The sequence below is a fragment of the Ceratotherium simum genome, chromosome 21, assembly GCF_057802395.1.
Source record: "Ceratotherium simum simum isolate JZ-2026a chromosome 21, ASM5780239v1, whole genome shotgun sequence".
Taxonomy (NCBI): domain Eukaryota; kingdom Metazoa; phylum Chordata; class Mammalia; order Perissodactyla; family Rhinocerotidae; genus Ceratotherium; species Ceratotherium simum.
In genome coordinates, this window is record NC_141920.1 from 46,034,951 (window position 1) to 46,057,913 (window position 22,963).

Below are 22,963 nucleotides of genomic sequence, written 5' to 3' on the forward strand. Positions count from 1 at the left end.
ACATCATTACATCAAGAAATAATGCCCATCTCCGTGGCAAAACTTGGCCTTTAGGTCCATGAGGTCTCTGAATCACAGCTTATGAGAGTCTCTATTAAGTCAAATGTTGAACCAACTCTCAGAGGCCGGTGCTGAGTTTGCCTGGGTAACTCCCATATCTGCACGGTGTCTCCTGTCAAGGAGTTTGAGCTACCCAAAATGCCAAGTCCCAATATTACATAAACTTCTGTAAAGTGTCAAGTGTTTCCTTTCTGTGGCATCTTGCTGGGGAAGGGCAGTGCTTGATAGAAAGGGAAATCCAGTGCAGTGCATCTCACATGCCCAGGTTTTATTCTAGAGGAACGCACGGGCATTGGCAGCACTTCTGTGCTTTGAGGAATTTGACAGCACAGGCCTCTAGAGTAACATCTGTCTCACTTCCTCTCTTATTGTTCAGTTCCGGCCCTGGTGTTCTGGGCCACATCCCTTACCCTGCCGTGCGACCTTGCTCTGGCCAGCTGGGCACTTCTTCCCTGTCCTGCCCCTTTGCCAATGCCCCTACACCCAACACCATGCTGCTGGGCAGCGGTTGACGCTGGATCAGGACACACAGCTCACCCAGTTTCACTTCTTTGTCCCATTGCCCTGGGGAATCCCTGTGGGTTTAACTTTTGCAAAAAAGTTTTCCTCCCAGATCGGAAGGGGGAAATTCTCTTAAGATTTTAGGGCTTCGGTCTTCAGATAAATTAACAACTAGGCCATGATATTTGAAGGGACGTTTGGGATTCTAAAGTGCAAGTACCAGGACTCCTAGCACCTAGGAAACTATGACACTTGACCCAGCACATAAAAAATATGTGTTCCTCCTTTGGCATATTTTTCTCTTAATTTAAAGAACATGTTTTGAAGCGGGCGCCGTTGCCAAGGGAGCCTGCATAATTCACAGAGAAGCCTGGAGGCAGATTCAGATTCCCTTCTGAAACTTGGATTGCTTCAAAAGAATTGCCACATGTGTCTGAGGCCTGTCTGATGGGCAACTGGGAAGTAGGACTGGGACACAGAATCCTGGTAAAAATATCAAAAGTTACGCCACCTCTTGCAACTGGGTTTTACACACCTTTGGAGACGGTTTAAAATATTTCCTGAATTTAAGTTAATATAATCAACTAGATTGTAGGCCTCTTGAAGTCATGACCAGGTCTCAGTTTTCTCTGGTGACTTCTGTCCCCATAACTGCTGGTTTGGCGTGCAGTGCAGGCTTCGTGGCGGAGCTGAAGGACTGAAGCGTCCTGGACAGTGCTTGTGCCCTGCAAAGATAAAGGCCAAGATAGCTTGCTCTAGTGGCCACTAACCTGAAGCAAATGAGGGCTAATTAATATATATTCCACTCGTAATTGTCAATGTGCACATTATCCATATTGTGAAGAGACAGCATTGTTTAAAATTCTGTACCTCATTTATGGGTTGGTCCAACAAATATTTCTGGAGGGTCTGCCGTGTGGCAGACACTATGCCCCACACCAAGGGTTCAAAGGTTAATCGTGTTCATCCCCTCACCACCCAGGTTTATAGTCTATTTGGGAGGAACATGTACATGTGAGCTCAGTGTACTGAGCCTTATGAAGTCTTACAGTGGTGGCAGGAGAAGTCTAAGGAGCACCCAAAGAACAGTTCCACCGAGCCAGACACTGGCCAATACAAATACATACAAGGTGAGCCAGTATGTAATCCACAATTGTCTAGTAGCTACATCAAAGAAAATTAAAAAGACAGGTGAAATTAATTTTTATAATCCATTTTATTCAATGTAATATATCTGAAATATTATTTCAGTATATAATCAATATAAAGTATTAATGAAATATTTTACATTCTTTTTTTCATACTAAGTGTTTGAAATCCAGTATATACTGTATCCTTACAGCACATCTCTATTCAGGCACTAAATTTTCATCAGAAATACATAATCTGTATTTAGATTTCATTAAATTTACAGTTGAAAAAGTAGATTCACATACTCAAGTTCTGAACCTACTTAAAAGTTTTCCAGTAACTGGATTGCGCATCAGTTTTAAATTTAAATTGATTTGCATTAAATAAAATTTAAAATTGAGTTCCTCCATCGCACTAGCTGGATTTCAAGCGCTCAATAGCCACAGGTGACTGTTGGCTCTCGTGTTGGACAGCACAGAACTAGAGGGAAGGGAAGGAAGGACAAGAGAAAGCAGGTACTCAAGCGCCAATCGCAGGCACATTGACAACACAGACCAGGCAGAGCAAGGGCTCCCAGTGTCGGCCTCTCCCCAACCCCCCGCGACCAGCCATTCTGGGCCCAGAGGAAAGAAACACATTTTAAGCAAACACAGCAAGGCAAAGCTATAGAGAGAGAATAACCAATTCCAAATGGAAATTACAACAGACAGCATTTATCACCACCACTCCCTCCCTCGATTTGTGTGGAAAACTGAGACCCATCTGTCAAAGGAGACACAGGCAGTGTAGCTGCAATGAGCAATGTGCACTACTCCAAACAGTGTTGAATATGTAGAGCCATGGTAAGGAGGTTGTAGGATTTGGGAAGGATGGGCAGCAAACCACAGAGATAAATGGTTGAACTTGCAGTTAACATTTGCATAAGTTTGCTGTCTTCTTTTTGCTGATGGGACCCGTGTATGTATTTTTCCTCCTTCTGGGGTTTTAACGCTGAACACATAAAACCCCAAGCCGATTGTGTAACATCCCCCAGGCCCAGCTGCTGGTCCTGTCCATTAAAGGGGAACTGCCAGGCCCTCTGGGGAGGCACCGCAGGAGCAGTTGATTGGAAAGGGCGGTGTTGCTTTGCGAGTGGACTCCGCTTTTGTAAAGCAAGTCAGGGGGCTCCATGGCCTTTTCCAGGCTTATAGTGTAACAATTCCAGTTCTTTTTTTCCCTCACCTGTGAAAAGGCTAGGCTGGCTTTGTATGTTGGCCAAGCCATTTCTCAAGGGCTGTGAAGGTGAAAAGCCCCTGCAGCCTTCCTATGAGCCCACAGCTGGGCCTGGCAGCATTTCTGCCCTTTCCAGTAAAGGAATGCAATTAAAGCAAAAAAAAAGAGAGAGAGAGAAAGAACAACACCCAAGTGTAGCGCCTCCTCCAAAGACGTGCGTTGTCATGCAAGTGTGCTTTTTTTAATTTGTGAAGGAATGGCCCGAGTGTACTGTATTTACATTCTTGTGTTCACTGATAATGACTTTCAGATTTTTGGAGCTCTCCAGCTGACAACAAACCCCCAAACCCTCCACCTCCCCATAGGCCTCTCTCCTCAGACGGTGTTTGCCCTGCCTCGCGTCAGCTCTGCCTTATAAATGGAGTGCATTCTATAAAAACCAGGACGCCTTCCGAGCTGGAGTGCAGCCAGACCAACGGAGCCCTGTGTTTTATTAATCCTCTTTTCTTGAAAGTGCACAGCCAGGACCTCAGTGGAGGCCTGAAATGGCCCTGCACAAGGACTCCCAACGCGAATGGCACCGAGAGGCCTCGGTCCCCCCCACCCAGGCCCCCGCCACCTGCTATTAATAGTCTCCACACAAGCCCTCAGCTGTCCAGGACTGAAACCCGGGCGAGCATGCCAGAAACAGTCAACCATAACAAACATGGGAACGTAGCGCTGCTTGGAACGAAACCAGCCCCCATCCCTCCACCCCGGCTGAAGAAGCAGGCTTCTTTTCTGGAGGCGGAAGGCGGCGCGAAGACCTTGACCGGCAGCCGGCCTCGCCCCGGCCCGGAGCGGGAGCGGGAGCCCGAGCCCGAGCCCGAGCCCGAGCCGGCGCCGGGCCCAGCCGGCAGCCCAGGTGGAGCCCTGCCGGAGGAGGCCCCAGACGATTGCACAAGCGCCCGGCCCGGCGGCTCTGAATCACGGCCCCCGTGGCATGGAGGCCGGCAGAGGCTGAGCGACATGAGCATTTCCACTTCCTCCTCCGACTCGCTGGACTTCGACCGCAGCATGCCCCTGTTTGGCTACGAGGCGGACACCAACAGCAGCCTGGAGGACTACGAAGGGGAGAGCGACCAGGAGACCATGGCCCCCCCCATCAAATCCAAAAAGAAGAAGAACAGCTCCTTTGTGCTGCCCAAGCTCGTCAAGTCCCAGCTCCGCAAGATGAGCGGGGTGTTCAGCTCTTTCATGACCCCCGAGAAGCGCATGGTCAGGAGGATCGCCGAGCTGTCCCGGGACAAGTGCACCTACTTCGGCTGCCTGGTGCAGGACTACGTGAGCTTTCTGCAGGAGAACAAGGAGTGCCATGTGTCCAGCACCGACATGCTGCAGACCATCCGGCAGTTCATGACCCAGGTGAAGAACTATTTGTCTCAGAGCTCAGAGCTGGACCCCCCCATCGAGTCGCTGATCCCTGAAGACCAAATAGGTGAGTCCTTACTTTGCCTTTTTTTTTTAATATAAAAAATACTGTAACCTCCTAGGACAGCGCACCCTATGTTAGTTATCTGGGATGAAGGTTTCTCCGGAGTTGGAAACAGCAGCACACTCCACCTCCTCGCCGGATTTGAATGGAAACATAGCTTCTTAAGCAGACCTCACCTTATATCTGCCCCGGCTGCTGCATGCCGGGCTTGGAAGTGTTCTGGAGAGTGACTGATGAACTGCAGAATGGCTCTGTTCAGGGATCGAGTTTGCCTTCTAAGGTCTGGTTGCCCGCCTGATTTTGTGCTGTGTCTGTGTGACACAAAAGTGCGGCTCTGCAGGCTGTGCATGTGTAGAAAGATATTTTTGCTGTCTTCCGAGAGGCAGGGTGGTTTGCTGTGTTTTGTGGGGGGATACACTTTTTATTGAGATATAGTGTACATTCAGAGGATGCAGAGATCACAGGTGTGCAGTTGGCCGGGTTTCCACCTGTGTGACGAGCTGCCAGCTCAGTGAGCAGAACATGACCAGCATCCAGAAGTCCCCGGGACCCCTGCCCTGTCACTCTTCTCCCGAAAGAGTAGCTGCCTTGCTGGCTTCTAATCCCATAGAATTCAGTAAGAAAGACTGTTTTGGAGGAAGCAAAAAAGATGGAAAGGAGTTTATTTTGTGTACCTTTAAAATAGGTGACATAGTTTGGAGGTCACATGAAAAGTGTTTTCTCTGAAGTCCACGGGAAATACTTTCTTTATAACCTCACTGAGAGCTGAATTGTGAATACTTACTTCAGCCAAGGAAACATTGAATTTGGCAAGCAGTCTTTTTTCCAGGGTGAAAGTGTTGAAGGGGTTTATTTATTTATTTTTAATTTCAGAAGGTTGACTCTCAAAGGCTAATTTCAGAGAACTCATTCACGGGGCAGCAGCAGCCAAAAGAGCTACCAAATGTGTCCAGGCAGTTCATAAAGCTCAACCCAGATCTCTTCTTTCTGATTGGGCCTGTTTGTTGAAAGTAGTAAACAGTGTGTGGTAGAGAGTGGGCTCTCTCTCTTTCTCCTTCCCTTCCTCTCTCTTTTTCTCCTTTAAGTGAGTTTCAGCAGCTCTTTGATTTTCACACAAAAGAATCAAAGCCTTGTTTGTTTTCTTGTGGCTCAGCCGGTTTGATGGGGCGTGGTTAGAGCTGGGGTGTTGCTGAAGCGAGGGGCTGGAAGGAATGTGCCCTTGCCATGTGCCTTAGGAGTGAAAAAGGCTTCCAGGAGAAGGCGGAAGAGCCACAGAGGCCGTCTCTTTCCCCCGCCCCACCGGAGCCCACCTCCCGGGGAGACCACCTCAGACATAATATTACAAGGACCCGAACCTGCAAGGGAAGCTTCCTCTGGGGAGGCCCGGGGGAGAGGGAGGCAGTCGCTGACGTCAGCTGTGGGCTGTGTGGCGGGCAGCGCCAGCCGACCCACAGAGACAGGGCTCCCGGGGAGCAAGGCCCTCCGTTCCTCGCCTGCCGGTGCTGCTCCGGGAAGCTCCCCTGCAGCTGCTTTTGAAGTGAAGTTCGGATATGGTACTTGCTCTTAGAGCGCAAGGGCTCATTTTCTAACCAATAAATATATACTTTGCTGCTCCGGAAGGATGCAGCTTTTAATTTAAAAGCTAAGGTCATAACAGAAAGGGAAGCTGGCATCTGTGGAGCCTCTAATATGAGCCAGGCAGCCTGCCCAAGCGATTTCGGTGGGTCCTGGCCTCACCCCTGTGAGGCAGGCACCAGCGTCCATGGGGAGTGAAGAGAGGCACCTGGAGCCGGTTGTCCCAAGGCCGTACCAGCTAGTTACTGGCAGGTGCAGCATTGGAACTTACTTCCCTCAGATTCAAAGCTCATGTTTTTCTAACCTCACCCCTCTGCTGCTGCTTGCATTCATATTTTCTCATCAGAAATTAAGGAAAATGGAAAAAAAATAGTTTTTAATTGTGTTGTACACCTAAAACTAATACAATATAATATGTAAATTATATCTCAATAAAAAATCAATCAAAAAATTTTTAAATAAAAAAATTAAAGGGAATTGGAATAGTAGGCCACCCCTGTGTTGGGGCAGCTCAGACTCCAGCTCTCTGTGGAGGGCATGGCCTTCCGAAGCTTTGTTATGCTTTTTTATTGGTTTGTTTGTTTTGGTTTTTTAAACTTTTGCATTAAAGCAGACACTTCATCATACCTTTTGCTTCCTCAATGAAACTGTCATTCTGTTTTGAAAAGTACAGTGACTGCACTGACTGGGCTTTTGAAATTAAGAGGAAGGTGAGCCGGGGCAGAGGTTAACCTGAGAAACTCATCACAAGCCCAATTTCTGGGAAAGAGGGACTCTAATTATTAGAAAACCAGTCCCATTAAATGTGCAAGTTACTAGATTAGGCTTCTGACAAGAAAATGGACTCAGTCTAGTTGTCTGTGGTTTACATATTCCTAAATGAAGGGCTGTCTAGTTTACTAAGGAGTTGATAATACAGTGACTCGTAATCAAGTCAAGATTGGTATATTTGTGTAGATATTGTTCACATTTTGCAAATTCAAAAATAGAGGCCAAAATGTGTAGAGTGACTTGCAGAAGGTTATGCTGCCAGTAAATAGGGGAGTTTGGATTCAGCCCAGATCTTCTCTCGCAGTTGTGTGCTCATTCCCACCATATCTCACTTCCTGGGAGGATGTAATTAACTTTGAATGTAATTCACTCTGAATGCCATCCCCAGAATCCCAAGCCTTGAATTTGCTCTGAACAGGTGTCTACTAATGCTCGTAAGGCTTTTCAAGCATGCCACTTGGGGTTCTCTGCTTTAAAAACTCTAGTCTGTCCTTTCCCACAGCTTCTGAAGGAGATAGCTCTGAAGGAGGTGCAGATTTAAATTTAAATCCTAGATTTACAGAATGTCCGTCTGAAATCAAGGAAGTTGGAGGAGGCAGTTCATTGGTTTAACCCATGTAGAATTAGAGCCATCATTCATATGTAAAAAATGACCATATGAATGAATGCATAGCATATATGCATTTAGTATATGGAGATAGTGCTAGTCTGTCTTTTCCAGAGAGTGGTTCTTGAGTTGCGTAGAGAAAAGCCAATAAAAAAACAGAATGGCTCTCACCCACTGCCACTTTATCCATATGCTCCTGTCACAACCCTTTAGGTTAGCACTTTCTAGATGATTATAAAATGATAAACAGTCAATCTCAAAAATGGAAAACTGCCATTCTAAATGGTTGTGTCCTATCATGGAGAATTTGCATTCTGTTTAGACTGCTCTTTAAAGTACTTCCATCCAGAAGCCCTGCCATTTAGAGGTTCTCGAATAAATATTAGTTGACTGACATCACCTTTGCCCTCCTGGTTGGAGAATGAAGCCAATGAGGATAAGACATGGTGAGTCCCCATGTGAGCCAGCTCTGTATTGATCCCAGGGCCACATATTGTGTGTCCCTTCTGGACAGTTATCCACCCCCCTCACCACCACCCCCGCCAAAAAAAAGTGGTACATGGAAAGGCAAGCAGATGCTTTAACAAAAACTGTACACAGTTTCAGGTCATACTCAAAAGCCGTGAGATCAGTAGCCTCATCGACAGAGTGAGGTAGACTCATTCCTGGAGTGTCCCGCCCTGTAAGTATAGACAGGGTGTGACATTACTCATTATTCCAACATCTGTTCCTCAGTCAGACCATTCTTGCTTCAGGCTTTTTCAACCAATGGGATAAATTAGTTCAAAATTTCTAGTAGTGAAATCTCCACTTTGCAGAACTTGTTGCATTTTGGTGGTTAGTGTTTTGACTTTATTCAAGCAAAAGAATTTTTATTTCTGATTTGATGTTAATGTTGGGAAATCTCTCTGTTTTCAAGTCTTGTTTCAAGAGAAACAAAACTTTTCCAGCTCCAAAAATGTTGGTAATCCCAAATTTTCTATTTCATTCAAACTGCCCACCACAGACTATCAACAATGATACAAAAAAGCCAACTATTCATGTTCCTAAAAGTCAATAGTGAAAAACAAGACAATATTGTTTTGCTTCTTTAATTTCTTTTTTTTTTCTTTTTGTGAGGAAGATTAGCCCTGAGCTAACATCCATGCCAATCCTCCTCTTTTTGCTGAGGAATATTGGCCCTGGGCTGACATCTGTGCCCATCTTCCTCTGCTTTATATGGGACGCCGCCACACCATGGCCTGACAAGCAGTGCCTTGGTGCGCGCCCAGGATCTGAACCTGCAAACCCCGGGCTGCCGCAGTGGAGTGCACGCACTTAACCACTGTGCCACCGGGCCGGCCTCTGCTTCTTTAATATCTGTACAATAAAGTAAGTATTTTCTCTGAAGAGTATTTTAATTATTTGAAGAAAAAGTATCCTTAAACTCAATTCCCACGTATTTCAAAGAGAACATTAATTTACGTATACATGTGTTTTTTGTCTTTTTAGTGGAGAAATGATACTGAAATGTGGGTTAGACACCAGAGAGTATGGCACGAATAAGAAAGGGGGGTTGAAGTGATTCTCTGGGAGTTAAATAATTACAACTACTTTGCTTCATATCATTTTTTTTAAAAATGAATATTCAAGTCTGGCTCAAGCTTCAATATCCAGTGTGACATGTTATTAATTTTTAATTCACAATCTTCTTTAAGCCCTTGAGTTATTATCTGCTCTTTTTAAGATAAAGAGTCATTCTGAGAGATGTGGTCAGAGAGGCATAGTGGTGCCATGTTGAGGTTAAAACCTTGAATCTGACTTCTGATCTGGTTCATGTGACCATATCACCTCAAAGGAGCGAATGTCCTTGTACAGTTAACAAGGGGTAGAGAGAGGAGAAAAATCAACCTCTTGCAGCATATAAAAAGAATGCCTATATTATTTTTGAAAATTAGTTTAAATAGAAGACCGCAGCAAGAAGCACTTATTTTTCCCACAGGGCATTATTTGTTTTATAATTTTTACTTTAAAACATCAAAATTGGGTTAATTATGTTCTATCAACTAAAAGATTCACAACGCTGGAGTTAAGACTCTGCCCAGGAGTCCCTGACTCCATGATACTTTAGACAAGGGCACCATTAGCTCAATAATTCAGAGAGCCCTTGCTAACAAGGTGCAGATTGGAGGATGGCATCACCAATAAGGCACATGAAGATGTCTGTGCCAGAGTGTTTTCTGACTATACCAGAATCTTCCATCTCAAGAGAGAGATAAGCTCCTCCCAGGCAGTAAACATCACCAGGTAAAAGAGGAATTCATATCGGAATTGACAGCGTGAGCCGAGGAAGGAACACTTGATATGCTACAGTGATTGAAATGGAAGCATCAGAATCCTTAAGACTTGGACACGTTTTCCACTACTCTACTCCTGCCGAAAGGATGGTGCTGACTGGCTGTCTTGGTGAGGCGAGCACCACGTAGAGGAGCCCTCGCTGTCCAGGGGTCCCACCCATAACCTTGCTGCATTCGCCCAGTCTCTCAACAGGGACCAAGTCGTGCAGGCACAGCCCCTGCCCTCTCACTTCAGACACAATGTCCACTTTGGAGCTTCTTGCTTATTCTTCAGGGCCGGGGCCTTCTGTAGAAGCCAGAAGTCACAGCCTGCCTCCTCTGTCCAGTCGAAGAGTATGTATTAAATGCATGCTGCATTTTTAATAGAACCAAGTGAAAGCCTCCCTAATCCCTCATCCATGTGTGGTTCTTGATGGTTTACAGAGCACTTTTATGCATGAAGTCCCTTTAAATCCCCTTAATACCTTAGGAGGCCCCGTTTATTATCCTCATTTTTATAGATGAGGAAACAAAAGCTTAGCGACTTCAAGCCAGAATGCAAGTAGGACTGAAACCAACTCGTGTGGCTAGTTTTTCCTGCACCTCCCATGGTGGCTACCACTGCCTTTCTGGTCCATTTTACGAGGAAGGAGAGTGACTGCAGAGGTGAATCAGACCGTGCCAGAGGGTGCCTGCTGTCCCATGACAGTGTGGGTGCTGTTACCCTGGATCACCTGCCCCAGGTTGAGTTTGCCGGGTTTCTGCTCCGTAAAAGTAAATGTCCCCCCACCCCCCCTTTCTATCCTCTGTTCTTCGGAAGCTAGCCACTAAGCACTGCCCACACAACAGATAGGGGTAGAATTAATCTCCATCTCCCCAAGCCCAGGGGATCTACATAAATTATTTGGAATTCTTCTGTAATGAAGATTGATCTCCTCTCTGCCTTTGTCTTTACTGGCCTTTTGCAAGAAGGCACTGAAATCAGTCTGATGGATTCTGTACACAAAATATGACATGAATATAGCCTGCACTTTTGCATAATGCCCTTTCTTGAAGCCAAGCAAAATGAACAAAAATCTAAGTGAATCCCAATCCCCTTATTATCTTAATTTTGGCTACATCTCTGCTGCGTCCTTATTTATTATTTATGGGCTGAAGTGTGCATTGCTGACCACACTTACAGCAAACCCAGGTTACAGGACATCAGGGCAACAGAGGGCTCTGCAGGGATGGGGCTGACTGCGCCATACCTGGGCAATGGCTTCATCACCAGAGGCATGCTTCCTGTAACCTGCAGGAGTAAGGAGAAGAGACATGATGTTCACGTAGCCACCCAAAGGAAGGATTTCCAGCTCAATTCAGCAGTCACTTTTGGAGCACGTGCTGCATGGGGGCCTCAAGCTGGGCACTGCAGGGGGCTCACGTGACGACTCCCAGGTCTGGCGTTCAGAGGGCTTCTTGAGGAGAGAGGTCTAGTTGCCTCTCTGCCTTGGCAGAGGCAGCAAAGAACTCTGAGGACACAGGGAGTGGGGAGAAGGCAGGCACACAAGTCTTTCATGGGAATCCATGTCAGGAAAGGCGAGGAGCCCACCAGACACAGGGAACAGCATGTGGAAAGGCGCAGAGGGCCACAATACTGTTGGCTGCAGTGAGAACACGGGCTGCTTGTTCAGGAGGTATGGTGGGAAGAAGGAATGGAGGGCAAGGCAGGGTACATCCCCAGGAGCTGTCTGAGTCTTTAAGGCAGTAGAGAGCATTTTAGAAAGATCACCCCAGGCAGGGGAAGAGTCAGGCTCTTTAACAGTCTCTCTAGCCCAGGTACCAACCAATCAAATCAGATGCTGGCCATAAACACCTGCGGACCAGTGTGACAGGCTAGGATGCCAGGGGCCTGGAGTGGACAGACATTGAGCAGGGACAACAGCATGAGCCAGGCCCTCCCCAGTTAGTGGACCAAAAACTGTTTGTGATGAACCGAATCCACCCTTTGTCCCACAGGCTTTCTCATCTGAAATGAGCTGGGGGGTTCTCTCCCTCTCTATTCCAATTGCTCTGAAAGATACACAGCTGCCTAAGATGTTCAGTTTATCTATGGTTTTCAGCTGTTAGATGGAACAGAATGAGCCTGTGACAAAACCTTGGGAGTTTCGGGGCAGGAAAACCCAGAGGGCCAGACCTTCTGTCTTTGTACCTATGGATAGGAGGGGGTGAGGAAGAGTAAGAAGACGTGAGAGAGAAAAATGTACAGGAAACCAGACGGCTTCTCAATTAATTTATCAAAGCACTTTAAGTTCTTATTTCAAACCAAGTAAACCACAGTTAACACAGAAAAAGCAAAAACCAAACAGGCCTGAATCATTAAACCTGGTGTCCCTTTTCAAAGGCATATACTGGACGTTCAGAGGGAACCAATGATTTAAGCTTGCTTACTAGGTGTCAGGTGCATACGAGGTGCTCATTGTGTGAGGTCTCTCCCAGTCCTCCCGACAATCCCATCAGGAAGCTGTGAGTGGTCCCATTCTACAGATGAGGAAGCTGAGGTCTGGAAAGTTCATCTTCTTCCCTCAAGGTCAAAAAGTAGAAAAACTGCTCATTTTCAGGTCCCATCTGACCTGAGGGCCACCGGGACACCAGGTGGTCTGCTTTTTATGAGTAGTTTGTACAGGGGATTAGCAACGTGCTGTTGTGGCTGCCTGGGTGTCACATCTCAGCTCTGCTGAGGTGGGATGGATAAATTTCTCAGCTGAAACGCAAAAGTGTGTGGTGGTTCAGAGCAAGCCACTGGGACCACTGGGTTTGAAGTCCCAGCTCTGCTGCTGATGAGCTCTGTGTGTGCTTGGTCATGTGTCTTAACATCTCTGTGCCTCAGTTTCTTCACTTGTAACATGTTGTACTGGACACTATTGTGCCTGCCTCACTGACACTCACTTACGTGTTTGATTGCCAACTGCCAGCGCCTGCCACGTTTTGTCCAACACTTTCTTGTGCCACCAGAGCCCTTGTCCAGGGCAGATGGCAAGGCTGGAGGATTAATGCCCTCCCCACCCTCTGGGAGCAGCCCTCAAGCAGGAGCTGAAGGGAGCAGGTGTATAAATACCCAAGCTGCCTCCCCTCTGGTGGGGCAACTCTGAGGCATGTGCTATGTACTGTGTCTTGGACTTCCCAGCTGCCTGCAGTGATAACTGGCTTAATAAAGCACGCAGCGTTGGCTGCCTTCCCTCCCGTCTCACTTCTCCCGTCCCCTACCAGTGCTTCCTGAGCTCACCTCCCAAATGAACTACTCACACTCAAGTCCTTGTCTCAGGTCGGCCTCTGGGAGAACCCAAACTAAGACCAATAGGGATTATGTACTCATGTCAGTCAGAGGTTGTTTAAATACGTGTCAAGTACATAATGGTGCTTGGAGCACACTGAGCACCCACTCAGCATCAGTTCTAATCCTTAATCCAGTAATATAGCCAAAGGAAACATGTTACACCCATTCATCTTGCCTTTCTTGTGCAGCGGGAGGCCCATCGTGCCATCTCCTGACGTGTTTGAAGTAGAAACAACCAGGCTTGCGTCTCGTTTCCGCCATCCTGGGAAAATCATTTGACTTCTAATTCTAAGCTTCGTATCCATCTGCAAAATGAGGATGGCACTAGTTCCTGCTTCACAGGGCTGAAGTGAGGGTTAACATATAGTGAGGTCACACCTATAGCCCCCATAGAATAGGAAATGCACAAATAGGTGCCCAATAAATATTAGTGATTATAAACATTTAAATTTATATTTTGAGTTCCCTACAAAAAAGGCCCACCTCTTGTCATCAAGCATTAGCTTCTATTCCTACTACTTTGCTTTTTTTTTTTAATAATCAGAATGCTAGAACTTGAATAACCAAGAGGCCATATGAACTAACCTCATCTTTTATCTTTGTCAAGTAACTTCAGGTTGCAACCTGTACGTTTTGAATATTATGTTGTTTAGACTCTGGGTACTGTTAGAATCCCCTGGAGAATATTGATTATTATTTTGTTTTGTTTTAGCAATCAATGAGGTTCAGACTGCTAGTTCTGTCTTGCCTTCCATGGGCAGTGATTCCAGTGGCAGTTCAGAAGGTCGAGGCAATGACAGTGAGAGAGGTGAAGTGACATGGCCAGAGTTGCTTAGAAAGGTAGAGCAGGGCCGGCTGCCAGGCCTCATGCTCCTAGTGTTCTTTCTAAGACACACGCCTTCTGTGGACTTCACCTGCACCTCTCAGGCTCTCAGTTCCCTCTAGGGAGCAGTGGGTAAGCCGAAAGTGCTCAAACCAAGTCAATGCATGATCTGGTCTTGTGATGGTTCCCCGTCTGATCTCTGACCTTCTCTGGAATCTGTGCTGTTGCTCAGAGTGAAGCAAGGGGACTAGGCTTCTGTCTTGCATTCCTAATAGGGGAGTGATCCCTTTATAGCACTAGAGACCAACACATTTAATGCTTCTTATAAATTACCACAACAGGTCGCATTAAAGCAAGGAGCATCCAAGCAACTGCTATGCTCGCTACCATTTCCCCCTTATGGATGAGCTTTAGGAACAATTGATAAAGTCTATATAAATATTTTGAGAAAATTTGTTTCCAGTTTCGGTCATTCAGCTAACATTTGGTTTCCAAAATTCAAAATGTTGTAGCTCAAACAATTCTCTAGTATTTTCTTGTTGTCTGTATATTTGTTTGTTTATGGATAAATACAGTTGACATAATCAGATTTCTTGGGTTCAGATCCTGGCTCCTCCTCTTACCAGCTGTGTGGCACTGATCTCTTTGGGTTTCAGTTTTCTCATCTGTAACATGAAGAAATAATAGTCCTCTGCACCTTGGGTTGTTTTTGAGGATATGAAGGGTCAGTGCACATGTCAAGTGCCTAGAAGAGTGTCATTGTTCTTAGAGTTTAAAAGGTTTTGTTTTCTTGGATTTAAAGCAAACAGAGATAGTGCAAAACAACAGCTAGAAGTAATTTATAAGAAATGTGACCAATCTGTTCTTTTTTTTGAGCTAGTCTACATTCTGAAAGGTTTTCTGTTCATTTTGCTTCCTCAAATCATTTTTCCCTCTTGATTCATGGGCAGAACCTGTTTTTCCTATTGGAGAGAACCAGCTGGGTACCAGGTCTCTGTTATTTGGACTTTGTTTTTCTATTCCTTATGTTTATTAAGGATTTGGGGTGGGGAGTGGGGTTAGGAGTAAAGTCCTGAAAAAGAATGCAAAGAGACCAGTCTTTCTTATTTGTAAATGATGGCCTTTAAAATGTACTAAAAAAAAAATCTAGCACTAGTAATTTTTTTCCTTCTGGGTTTTAAGAGAGGGGGCACTTGGCAGTGGGTCCTAGGTTTCAGCTCTCCTCACAGATTTCCACACCTCTGTTTATGCCTAAGGGTGGAGTTTACGGGGCAAAGGCCAGCATCCTTCCCTGGTGGCAAGGAGGAGGTACATGAGGGACCCGCATAGCTTGCTGGTAATGAGTTTTCTGCTGTCTTCCCCAGGAACAGCACAGAACCTTCTGGAAAAGATTTGTGTTAAGGCTCTGGCCCAGAAGTGACCAAGCTCACCCTGAAGCTCAAAGTTGCCCTTGGGGTTCAAGGTGAAAGTCCCAGGCTGGTCTCCACTTTTCTGTTTGATTTGTACATGGTTATTGAGGTTTAACTTACGTCCAAAAAGTACACAAATAAGTGCTCAGTTCGATGAACTTTCACGTATGTGCACACATATAGCCACCACCCAGATCCAGATATAAAACGTCTCTCTGGAAGTGTCACCCCACAGCCCCATTTATTCCTAAGGGTAACTGCCATCCTGACTTCTGTCATCATAGATTAGTTTTGCTTGCTTTTGAACTTTATATAAATGAAATGCTAAAGGAGATACTCTTATGTCTGTCTTCTTCCACACAGCATTTTATCTCTGAGATTCATCCAGTGCATCTGGAGCAGAAGTGTGTTCTTTTTCATGGAAAGAACCTTCCATTGTCTGAATTCCATTTTTTGAATTCCATTGTACAAATATATCCTTGTATCATTCCAATGGGATGGGCCTTTGGGTTGTTTCCAGGTTTTGGCTCATATGAATAATGCTACTATCAACATTCATGTACATTCCTAATATTAATGTTCGGCATGACTTTCACCCCCTTGGTGACCTCATTCTAACAGGAGTGGTCGCTTATAATCATGAATGTAGGCTACAGAACCTTTGGATAGAGAGGAATAAACTGGTGAATGTTTATAAAGTGCCTTGAACTCTAGAATTAACAGATCATTTACTTTGAAAAGCAATATGATTCGTTGTTTAAAATAGTTGTGCAGCCTCAAGCAAGCCATTAGACATCTCCAAGCCTCAGTTTCCTCATCTGTAAAAGGGGCATAATATTAGTATTATGCACAAATAATAGAGTTATTGTAAGAATTAGATGAGATAATGAAATAAAATACTTAGAGCCTAGACCAACTGAGTGCTCAGTGTTAATTGCTATTAGTGACTTTTCATCGTAGTGACCATTTAGGATGAAGTCAAAGGTGCTATAAAGTTGCCCAGGTTTATTAACACAACATAACCAATGCAAAACAAGTAATTTGCTTTAATGCCAGATGTCAAGTGAAAATGTTGTTCTGCTTTTCTTCTTACTTTATGACCTCTTTTGCTTCAACCTTGATTTCCATAGTTGTATAAAGCTCTATATTTAAACAAAGAGATCTCCTGGATAGGATATGGAAATGGAAGAACAGAGAAAAACTTAGGCTGGGGAAGCTAGTCATTGTGCGGTCGGCATTAACTTTTGGCATCAGTTTTAGCTTTGGGTTATGAGAAAATTGTTTGATGTTTGTGCATCTGCCTTAGATTTCTCTTTGTCCCTGACTTTCTAATAATAGGTGATAATTTGGATTCAATGTGATCTGATCCAATGTCAGGAATTCCAAAGGCCAGAGAGATAACTCAACTATTTCCAATGCTATAAGTAAGCGGATCCATGGGCTTCAAAATGGAATCACATTAAGGTGTCATATTATGTGTGGTTGCTACTTAGGTAGCTTTGATGGGAATGTGCAACATTTGAGATTGAAAAGCTGATGTTGAAAAAGCAGAGAGCTTATTATTGTATAAATCATCTTCAGTCCGGATCTCTAGATTTGTGGTCCTGATTGTTTTACCGTCAGCCAAGAAAGCTACTTCATTGGGCAACCATTCAAAGAAAGAGGGGAAAATAATGCCTCCCACACCTAAAGGTGTTTCCTAACTCTGAACAGAAACACATTTCAAAAATTTTTACTTTGAAATCATTTCAGACACACAGAAAAGTTGCGAAAATTGTACAAAGAAATCATGTCTACCCTTCACCTAGATTGCCCGACTGTTAGCACTTGGGGAATTTGTTTCATGCTCCTCCTTTCTCTTTGTTTACACACACACACACACACACACACACCCTCCTCTGTCTGAACCGTTTGAGAGTCAGTTGCAGATGTTGTGTCCCTTAACCCCTAAATACTCAGTGTGTATTTCCTAAAAGCAGGGACATTCTGTAACGAAACCAGAGTAAAATTAACACTGAGTCAGTGTTAACACTAAAACCTGATCTGCAGGCTTTATTCAAATCTCATCTAATGTCTCACAAATGTCCTTTATAGCAAATGAAATAAAGAATTTTTTTGGTCAGAAATCTAAGATAGCAGGTGTGTTTAGTTGAATTTATTTCCTCAGAAAATATTTTAAGGGATCTTGAACCCTTGCTGTTAGAAAATGCTTCTTTTAAAATAACATATTTGCTTACCTGTCAACTGGATGATCAATGGAAGGACTAGGTCAAGAGAATGTCTTCTAGAATTCACCTGTGCTTATGAGGGAGGGGGCATAAAGGTAGCTAAAACAAATATATTTCATTGTATTGATTGTATGCAAGAGAAACTGTAAGACTTTATTAGGAAAGGTTCACTCTTCCTGGCTTTACAAAAAAACATCTTGGAGTGTGAGTGGTGGTGTTGGGTGGTGGGGTGTGAAGTTATAACTTGTCTGCCCTGTAACCAATGCCCAGAGTTGCGAATGTCCGTTCCCAGAAAGCAGACGTTGCGTTTCCTCTTTCTTCAGACAATGGTCACAGTAGCTGCCCTTTCTTTGGCAGATGTGGTGTTGGAAAAAGCCATGCATAAGTGCATCTTGAAGCCCCTGAAGGGGCACGTGGAGGCCATGCTGAAGGACTTCCACATGGCCGACGGCTCGTGGAAACAACTGAAGGAGAACCTGCAGCTCGTCCGGCAGAGGAATCCACAGGAGCTGGGGGTCTTCGCCCCGACCCCTGATTTTGTGGATGTGGAGAAAATCAAAGTCAAATTCATGACAATGCAGAAGATGTATTCCCCGGAAAAGAAAGTCATGCTGCTGCTGAGGGTCTGCAAACTTATTTACACTGTCATGGAGAACAACTCAGGTGAGGCTGCCCGTCCAGGCTCTTTGCCACTTCCCACCAGGGCAAGTGACCGGGCCAGTGACCAGGCCAGTGACATGTCAGTCTTTCTGATTCCCAATTTCTCTTCCTTTCAGTCTCTTGATTTCACTAAGCGGCTCAGAATAACAAGTGTTACTCTAGTGTCTGGCAAATTAGTCACTTGCAACACATTAATAGCACCAAAAAGTGTAAGTGGATCAGAGCTACAAGATTTTTGTACAATGCCAATTTATTAAAGATTTAGTTCAGGATAGTGGATATGGATTCAGTCTCTGGAGTCTGAGTTCAAATCCTAACTCTGCAAATGAGTCAATTAACTGTGGGACTTCGGCCACCTAACTCAACCTTCTAAGCTGCAGTTTCTGCATACCTGTTGTTGGCTATGACCCTGTCCTTCATAAGGTGGACAATGCAGGCATAGCCCCAGGCGCAATGGAGATATTAGCAATTATCGTTACTACATTTTGGCCAGTGAGGTTTGTGTCAATGATCTACAGCATGTTTCAGAAACTCAGAGCATTAAATAAACAATGCAGTTTCATTACAGCCATTTCATTGGCTCTCCCTTCTTTGCTACAAGCTGAAGCAATGTAATTGGAATTCACAAGAGTTACAAAGTTGGAAGTAAGCCCTCAGATTTCCCCTGTGCTGCTGCTTATAGGTGCAGGAGCAACCATGAGTCATGGAGAGTGACTGAGCCCTGCATTGTTCCAGGTCTTCAGTGAGCCTGTTGTAATTCCGTGGATGATTACCAGATTTTCCTCTGAGTGAAACTGCTTCATGGAGAAGCAACAGAGAGAAAACACAGGCTGTATTAACCACTGCTTGAGTAGATAGGAATGTGTGTGCACGGCAAATTGTTGAGCAAAACATTAGCATGTGAGCTCTTGGGCTAGTGATGATAACATATGAACATCACCTGAAATTTGCAAGCATATTTCACATACAGGAAATATAATTTTTATAGTTCATGAAATAATTTATAAAAGATTCCAAAAAATATCTGCACAGGATTATGTTCTTCTGAAGCACAGTTTCTCAACCTCAGTGCTAATGACATTTAAATGAGATAGTTCTTTGTTATGGGGACCATGCCAGGCAGTGCCAAGTTCCCCTGGGGGCAAAATCACCCCAGTTGAGAATCACCATTGTAATGAAAAGTAGCAGTAAGGACTAAAATGTTTTTGCCATATGTTAATCATAGGTGCCTATTCAACATATACTGAATTAGCACATTTAAATAAATTAACTGTGCGCTCATGTTGAATACAAGGCACACTTTATTTCTGATTTGAGTTTGGTCCTGTCATTGTGTTTATGATTTTTGTTTGTTTGTTTTGTTTTGTTTGTTTGTTTATTTTGGTGAGGAAGATCAGCCCTGAGCTAACATCCGTGCTAATCCTCCTCTTTTTGCTGAGGAAGACCGGCTCTGAGCTAACATCTATTGCCAATCCTCCTCCTTTTTTTCCCCCAAAGCCCGGGTAGATAGTTGTTGTCATAGTTGCACATCCTTCTAGTTGCTGTATGTGGGACACGGCCTCCAGCATGGCCGGAGAAGCGGTGTGTCGGTGCGCGCCCAGGATCCGAACCTCAGCCGCCAATAGCGGAGCGCGCGCACTTAACCGCTAAGCCACGACAACCGCTAAGCCACGGGGCCGGCCTATGTTTATGATTAATTTGCACAGAAAGCAATAGCAACAAGACACAAAGGATTAACATAATCAGTAGGTACTTTGTAAATTTTTATACTATTACTTGCTGGAAGTTAAACTATTAAAAAGTACTCTGTTCTACTGTATAACTTGATGCAAATCCTGAAAATAGGGAGAAAATCTTTCCTGTGTTCAATGACTCACAGACATTCATTTTGAACTTGTGAGTTGGGGCTGGTCTCTGACATGAGCAGCGGGGAGAGCCCTGGGCTCCATGGGACTCCAGAAACCCCCACCTCTGTTCACGAATAGACATTCCCCGGGGTGACTCCTCACTGCCCAATAAAAGCAGCAAGTAGGATATGAAAGAAAGGAATGTTGGTAGAAATACTTCCTTCTTCCCCTTTCCTCCTGACCCTAGGGAGGCTGTACGGAGCTGACGACTTTTTGCCGGTCCTGACATACGTCATCGCGCAGTGTGACATGCTGGAGCTGGACGCGGAAATCGAGTACATGATGGAGCTCCTGGACCCGTCGCTGCTGCACGGCGAAGGTAACCTCCTTCTGAAAAAGTGGGAGGAACTGGGTGCTTTCTTTTAGTTTTGTTTTCATTTTTTTTATTGAGGTGAAATTCACATAACATAAAATTAACCGTCTTACAGTGAACAATTCAGTAGTGTTTAGTACAGTCACAATTTTGTGCAATCCACCTCTATCTAGCTCTAAGATATTTTCATCACCCCAAAATAAAACCCTATACCCACTAAGCAGTTACATGGCTACTGTTTTGACATCTTAGGGTTAAGTGTAGTTTTAATTTCTTTTTTAATTTAAAAGAATATGCTGACTTTTTTCTGATTACAAAAGTAATACATAGTCATCATAGAAAATTTGGAAAAGTCAGACACAAAAAATGTAACCCTACCCTAATTATACTTCACTGAGATTGGTTTTCTGCAATAAAAAATATCATTCAAAAGAATAAATGCCATTTTTAAAAAGAAGTGGTTTCTTTGATTCCAAGAGGAAGCTATAAACTTTTGTTAGAGAATATTTCCACTGCCAGAAGAACATTTTGCTGTTTTATCAGTGAAACGGATGAAGGCCTGTCTTTTGTTTCAACATTTTTTTAAAATCTTGTTTTCAAGATGAAAACAGCATTAATTTTCTTTTCTAGTTAAAAAATAGTATCTGCTCATTGTTAAAATAAAAATACAGTGGAGTAAAATCTGGGCGGTTTGCTTTCCATTTACCTTCTCAGTTCAGTTTCGTTCTTGCGTCTGCCTGACCCTGACATGTCTTAGCAGGAATTGCTTCTCCTTACACATCAGTTGGCTATTTTATCATGGAGATAGTTTGGGTGTTTGTCACTGTGGTGCACAGCCCTGAAAAGCAGAATAACTGGGACCCTTATGTGAGCTCGTCTTTTTACAGGAGAACACATCAGGGCCTGTCCTTGTGTATCCTGTTAATCTGTTTTCATGTGTCCCTGTCACAGCCCAGATAGACCCCAATGAGTGGTGAATTGTTGCAGAGAATTTCTTTCTTTTCTCGGGGGGAGATACAGTTTAGGCCTGAATAAAAATGTCCTTGCTGATAGGATTCCCCAGGGAATGCATCACACTGGGATTTTCCCTGGAGGGAACGTGTCCTTTGTCGCCTAAAGCCAAGCTAAGTGCTTGGCTTTCTTTTCAGAGGGTCTGCTCTCCTGGGAGCCCCGAGGACACCCTTCCTGCCCCTCCAGGGATAGTGCTGACTCAGGGTTAGTGATGCCTGGCTGTTCGTGCTGTCCTCCACCCCAGACAGATATGAATGAGCCTCTTATCTCCCCTCATTAATATTCACAACCCTGGAACCAGAGGCTCCATGATGAGCCACCAAGACCCTGCCTAAGCTTTCCTTGCCTGCTCTGCCCTGGGATTTAACAGGAGGGGAAGAGCATGTGGTTTTGTCCAGGCACCAAGAGAAGCACACAATAGTCTCTATGCCATGCTTTCCTTTCTTCTACTGCATTATTATTAGAATTTTACATGCATCTAGGTTTTTTGTTTTTGTTTTTGTTTTGAGCTTCAATCATGTTTAATTCTAGTAATAAGTATGTTAGACTCTTGGGGCTTTGGGAAAAGGGCATGCCAGTTTCACTCAGAAAATTACCATTCTGCTACTGACAGTGTGTACTGAGGACAAACATATGCTTACATCCTGTGGCCAGAGGATCGAGACAGCCACTTCCTACCACCTCTCCAATGTTTCCCCAGAGCAAGGCACTGCCCTGGGTACTGTGTTGATGACAGATGGGCATGTGGCTTTGCTCACCTCCGGGAATCAAACGTGAGAGAAAGACAAGGACCCAGCTAGTGACTCTATAGAGCAGCCGGTGAGCTTGTGCTTAAACTAGAACCTGCCTCCACTTAACTGTGTCTTGAGCTTCTTGGCCTCCTTCCTTGGGAGATCAGGGCGGCCCGGCCGGGTTGGCTGTGGTTACAGGCCAGGCCTGCACATCAGCGAACTGAAGCTATGCAGACGGCAGGAAGAGGCTGCTGAGCAGAGAGATGTATTACCCACCCAGCCCTAGTGGTTGCCCAAAGCCCTCTGGTTTGCGGGGCAGCAGCCCACATCTCTTTTCTGCTGTTTAAGCAGGTAGTTTCATTTATGGAAAAGGCATCACAAAATCCTTTTTAAGTGCACAGCTCTTGTAGGGTTATAGTTTTGCTGAAATTTAAACCTTCCTCTAATTGCATCCATATGTTTCAAAGTGTGGTCAATTTTGTGCTTGCAGCATTTTGAATTTCCTCCTTAGTGGCCTGAACAGATCAGAGCTATGGAGTCTAAAACTTGACATCCAAAGGAAACAGTTTCCCTCCCAAGTTCGATTGTAACCGTCCCTCCAAGTCCCAGCTCTGAGACTGACACCTCCACACAGCCTTTCTTGAATACTTAAATCCGTACCAATTTCTCCTGAAATCCTCTGTGTAGCATTTAAATTCTGTACTACTGAGTTTCACACTCAATCACAAGCTGATTTGTTCATGGGGCAAACATTTAGTAAAAATCAGCTACTCAGAATTCTGTACTAGCATGTAGGGCATGGGGAACTTACACCTAGGTGGTGGGGCCATTAAACTATTTAAATAACTAAAAAAAAAGCCTGACGTGATGTGTGCATGGAAAGTGTATTGCTCAGGGTGGGCTAGATGATGCTGCAGTA

The 22,963-nt window shown here is 44.6% G+C and overlaps 1 protein-coding gene across 11 annotated transcripts in view; it reads left to right on the forward strand.

Moving 5' to 3' along the window:
* Positions 1 to 22,963, forward strand: part of RIN2 (Ras and Rab interactor 2) — a 215,702-nt gene that overhangs the window by 186,587 nt on the left and 6,152 nt on the right. For all 11 annotated transcript variants that reach the window (XM_087445668.1, XM_087445667.1, XM_087445674.1 and 8 more), the window contains 3 exons: positions 3,215 to 4,381; positions 17,780 to 18,085; positions 20,177 to 20,308. In XM_087445668.1, coding sequence (XP_087301794.1) covers positions 3,215 to 4,381; positions 17,780 to 18,085; positions 20,177 to 20,308 — 1,605 coding nt within the window. The remainder of the gene's footprint in view (positions 1 to 3,214; positions 4,382 to 17,779; positions 18,086 to 20,176; positions 20,309 to 22,963) is intronic.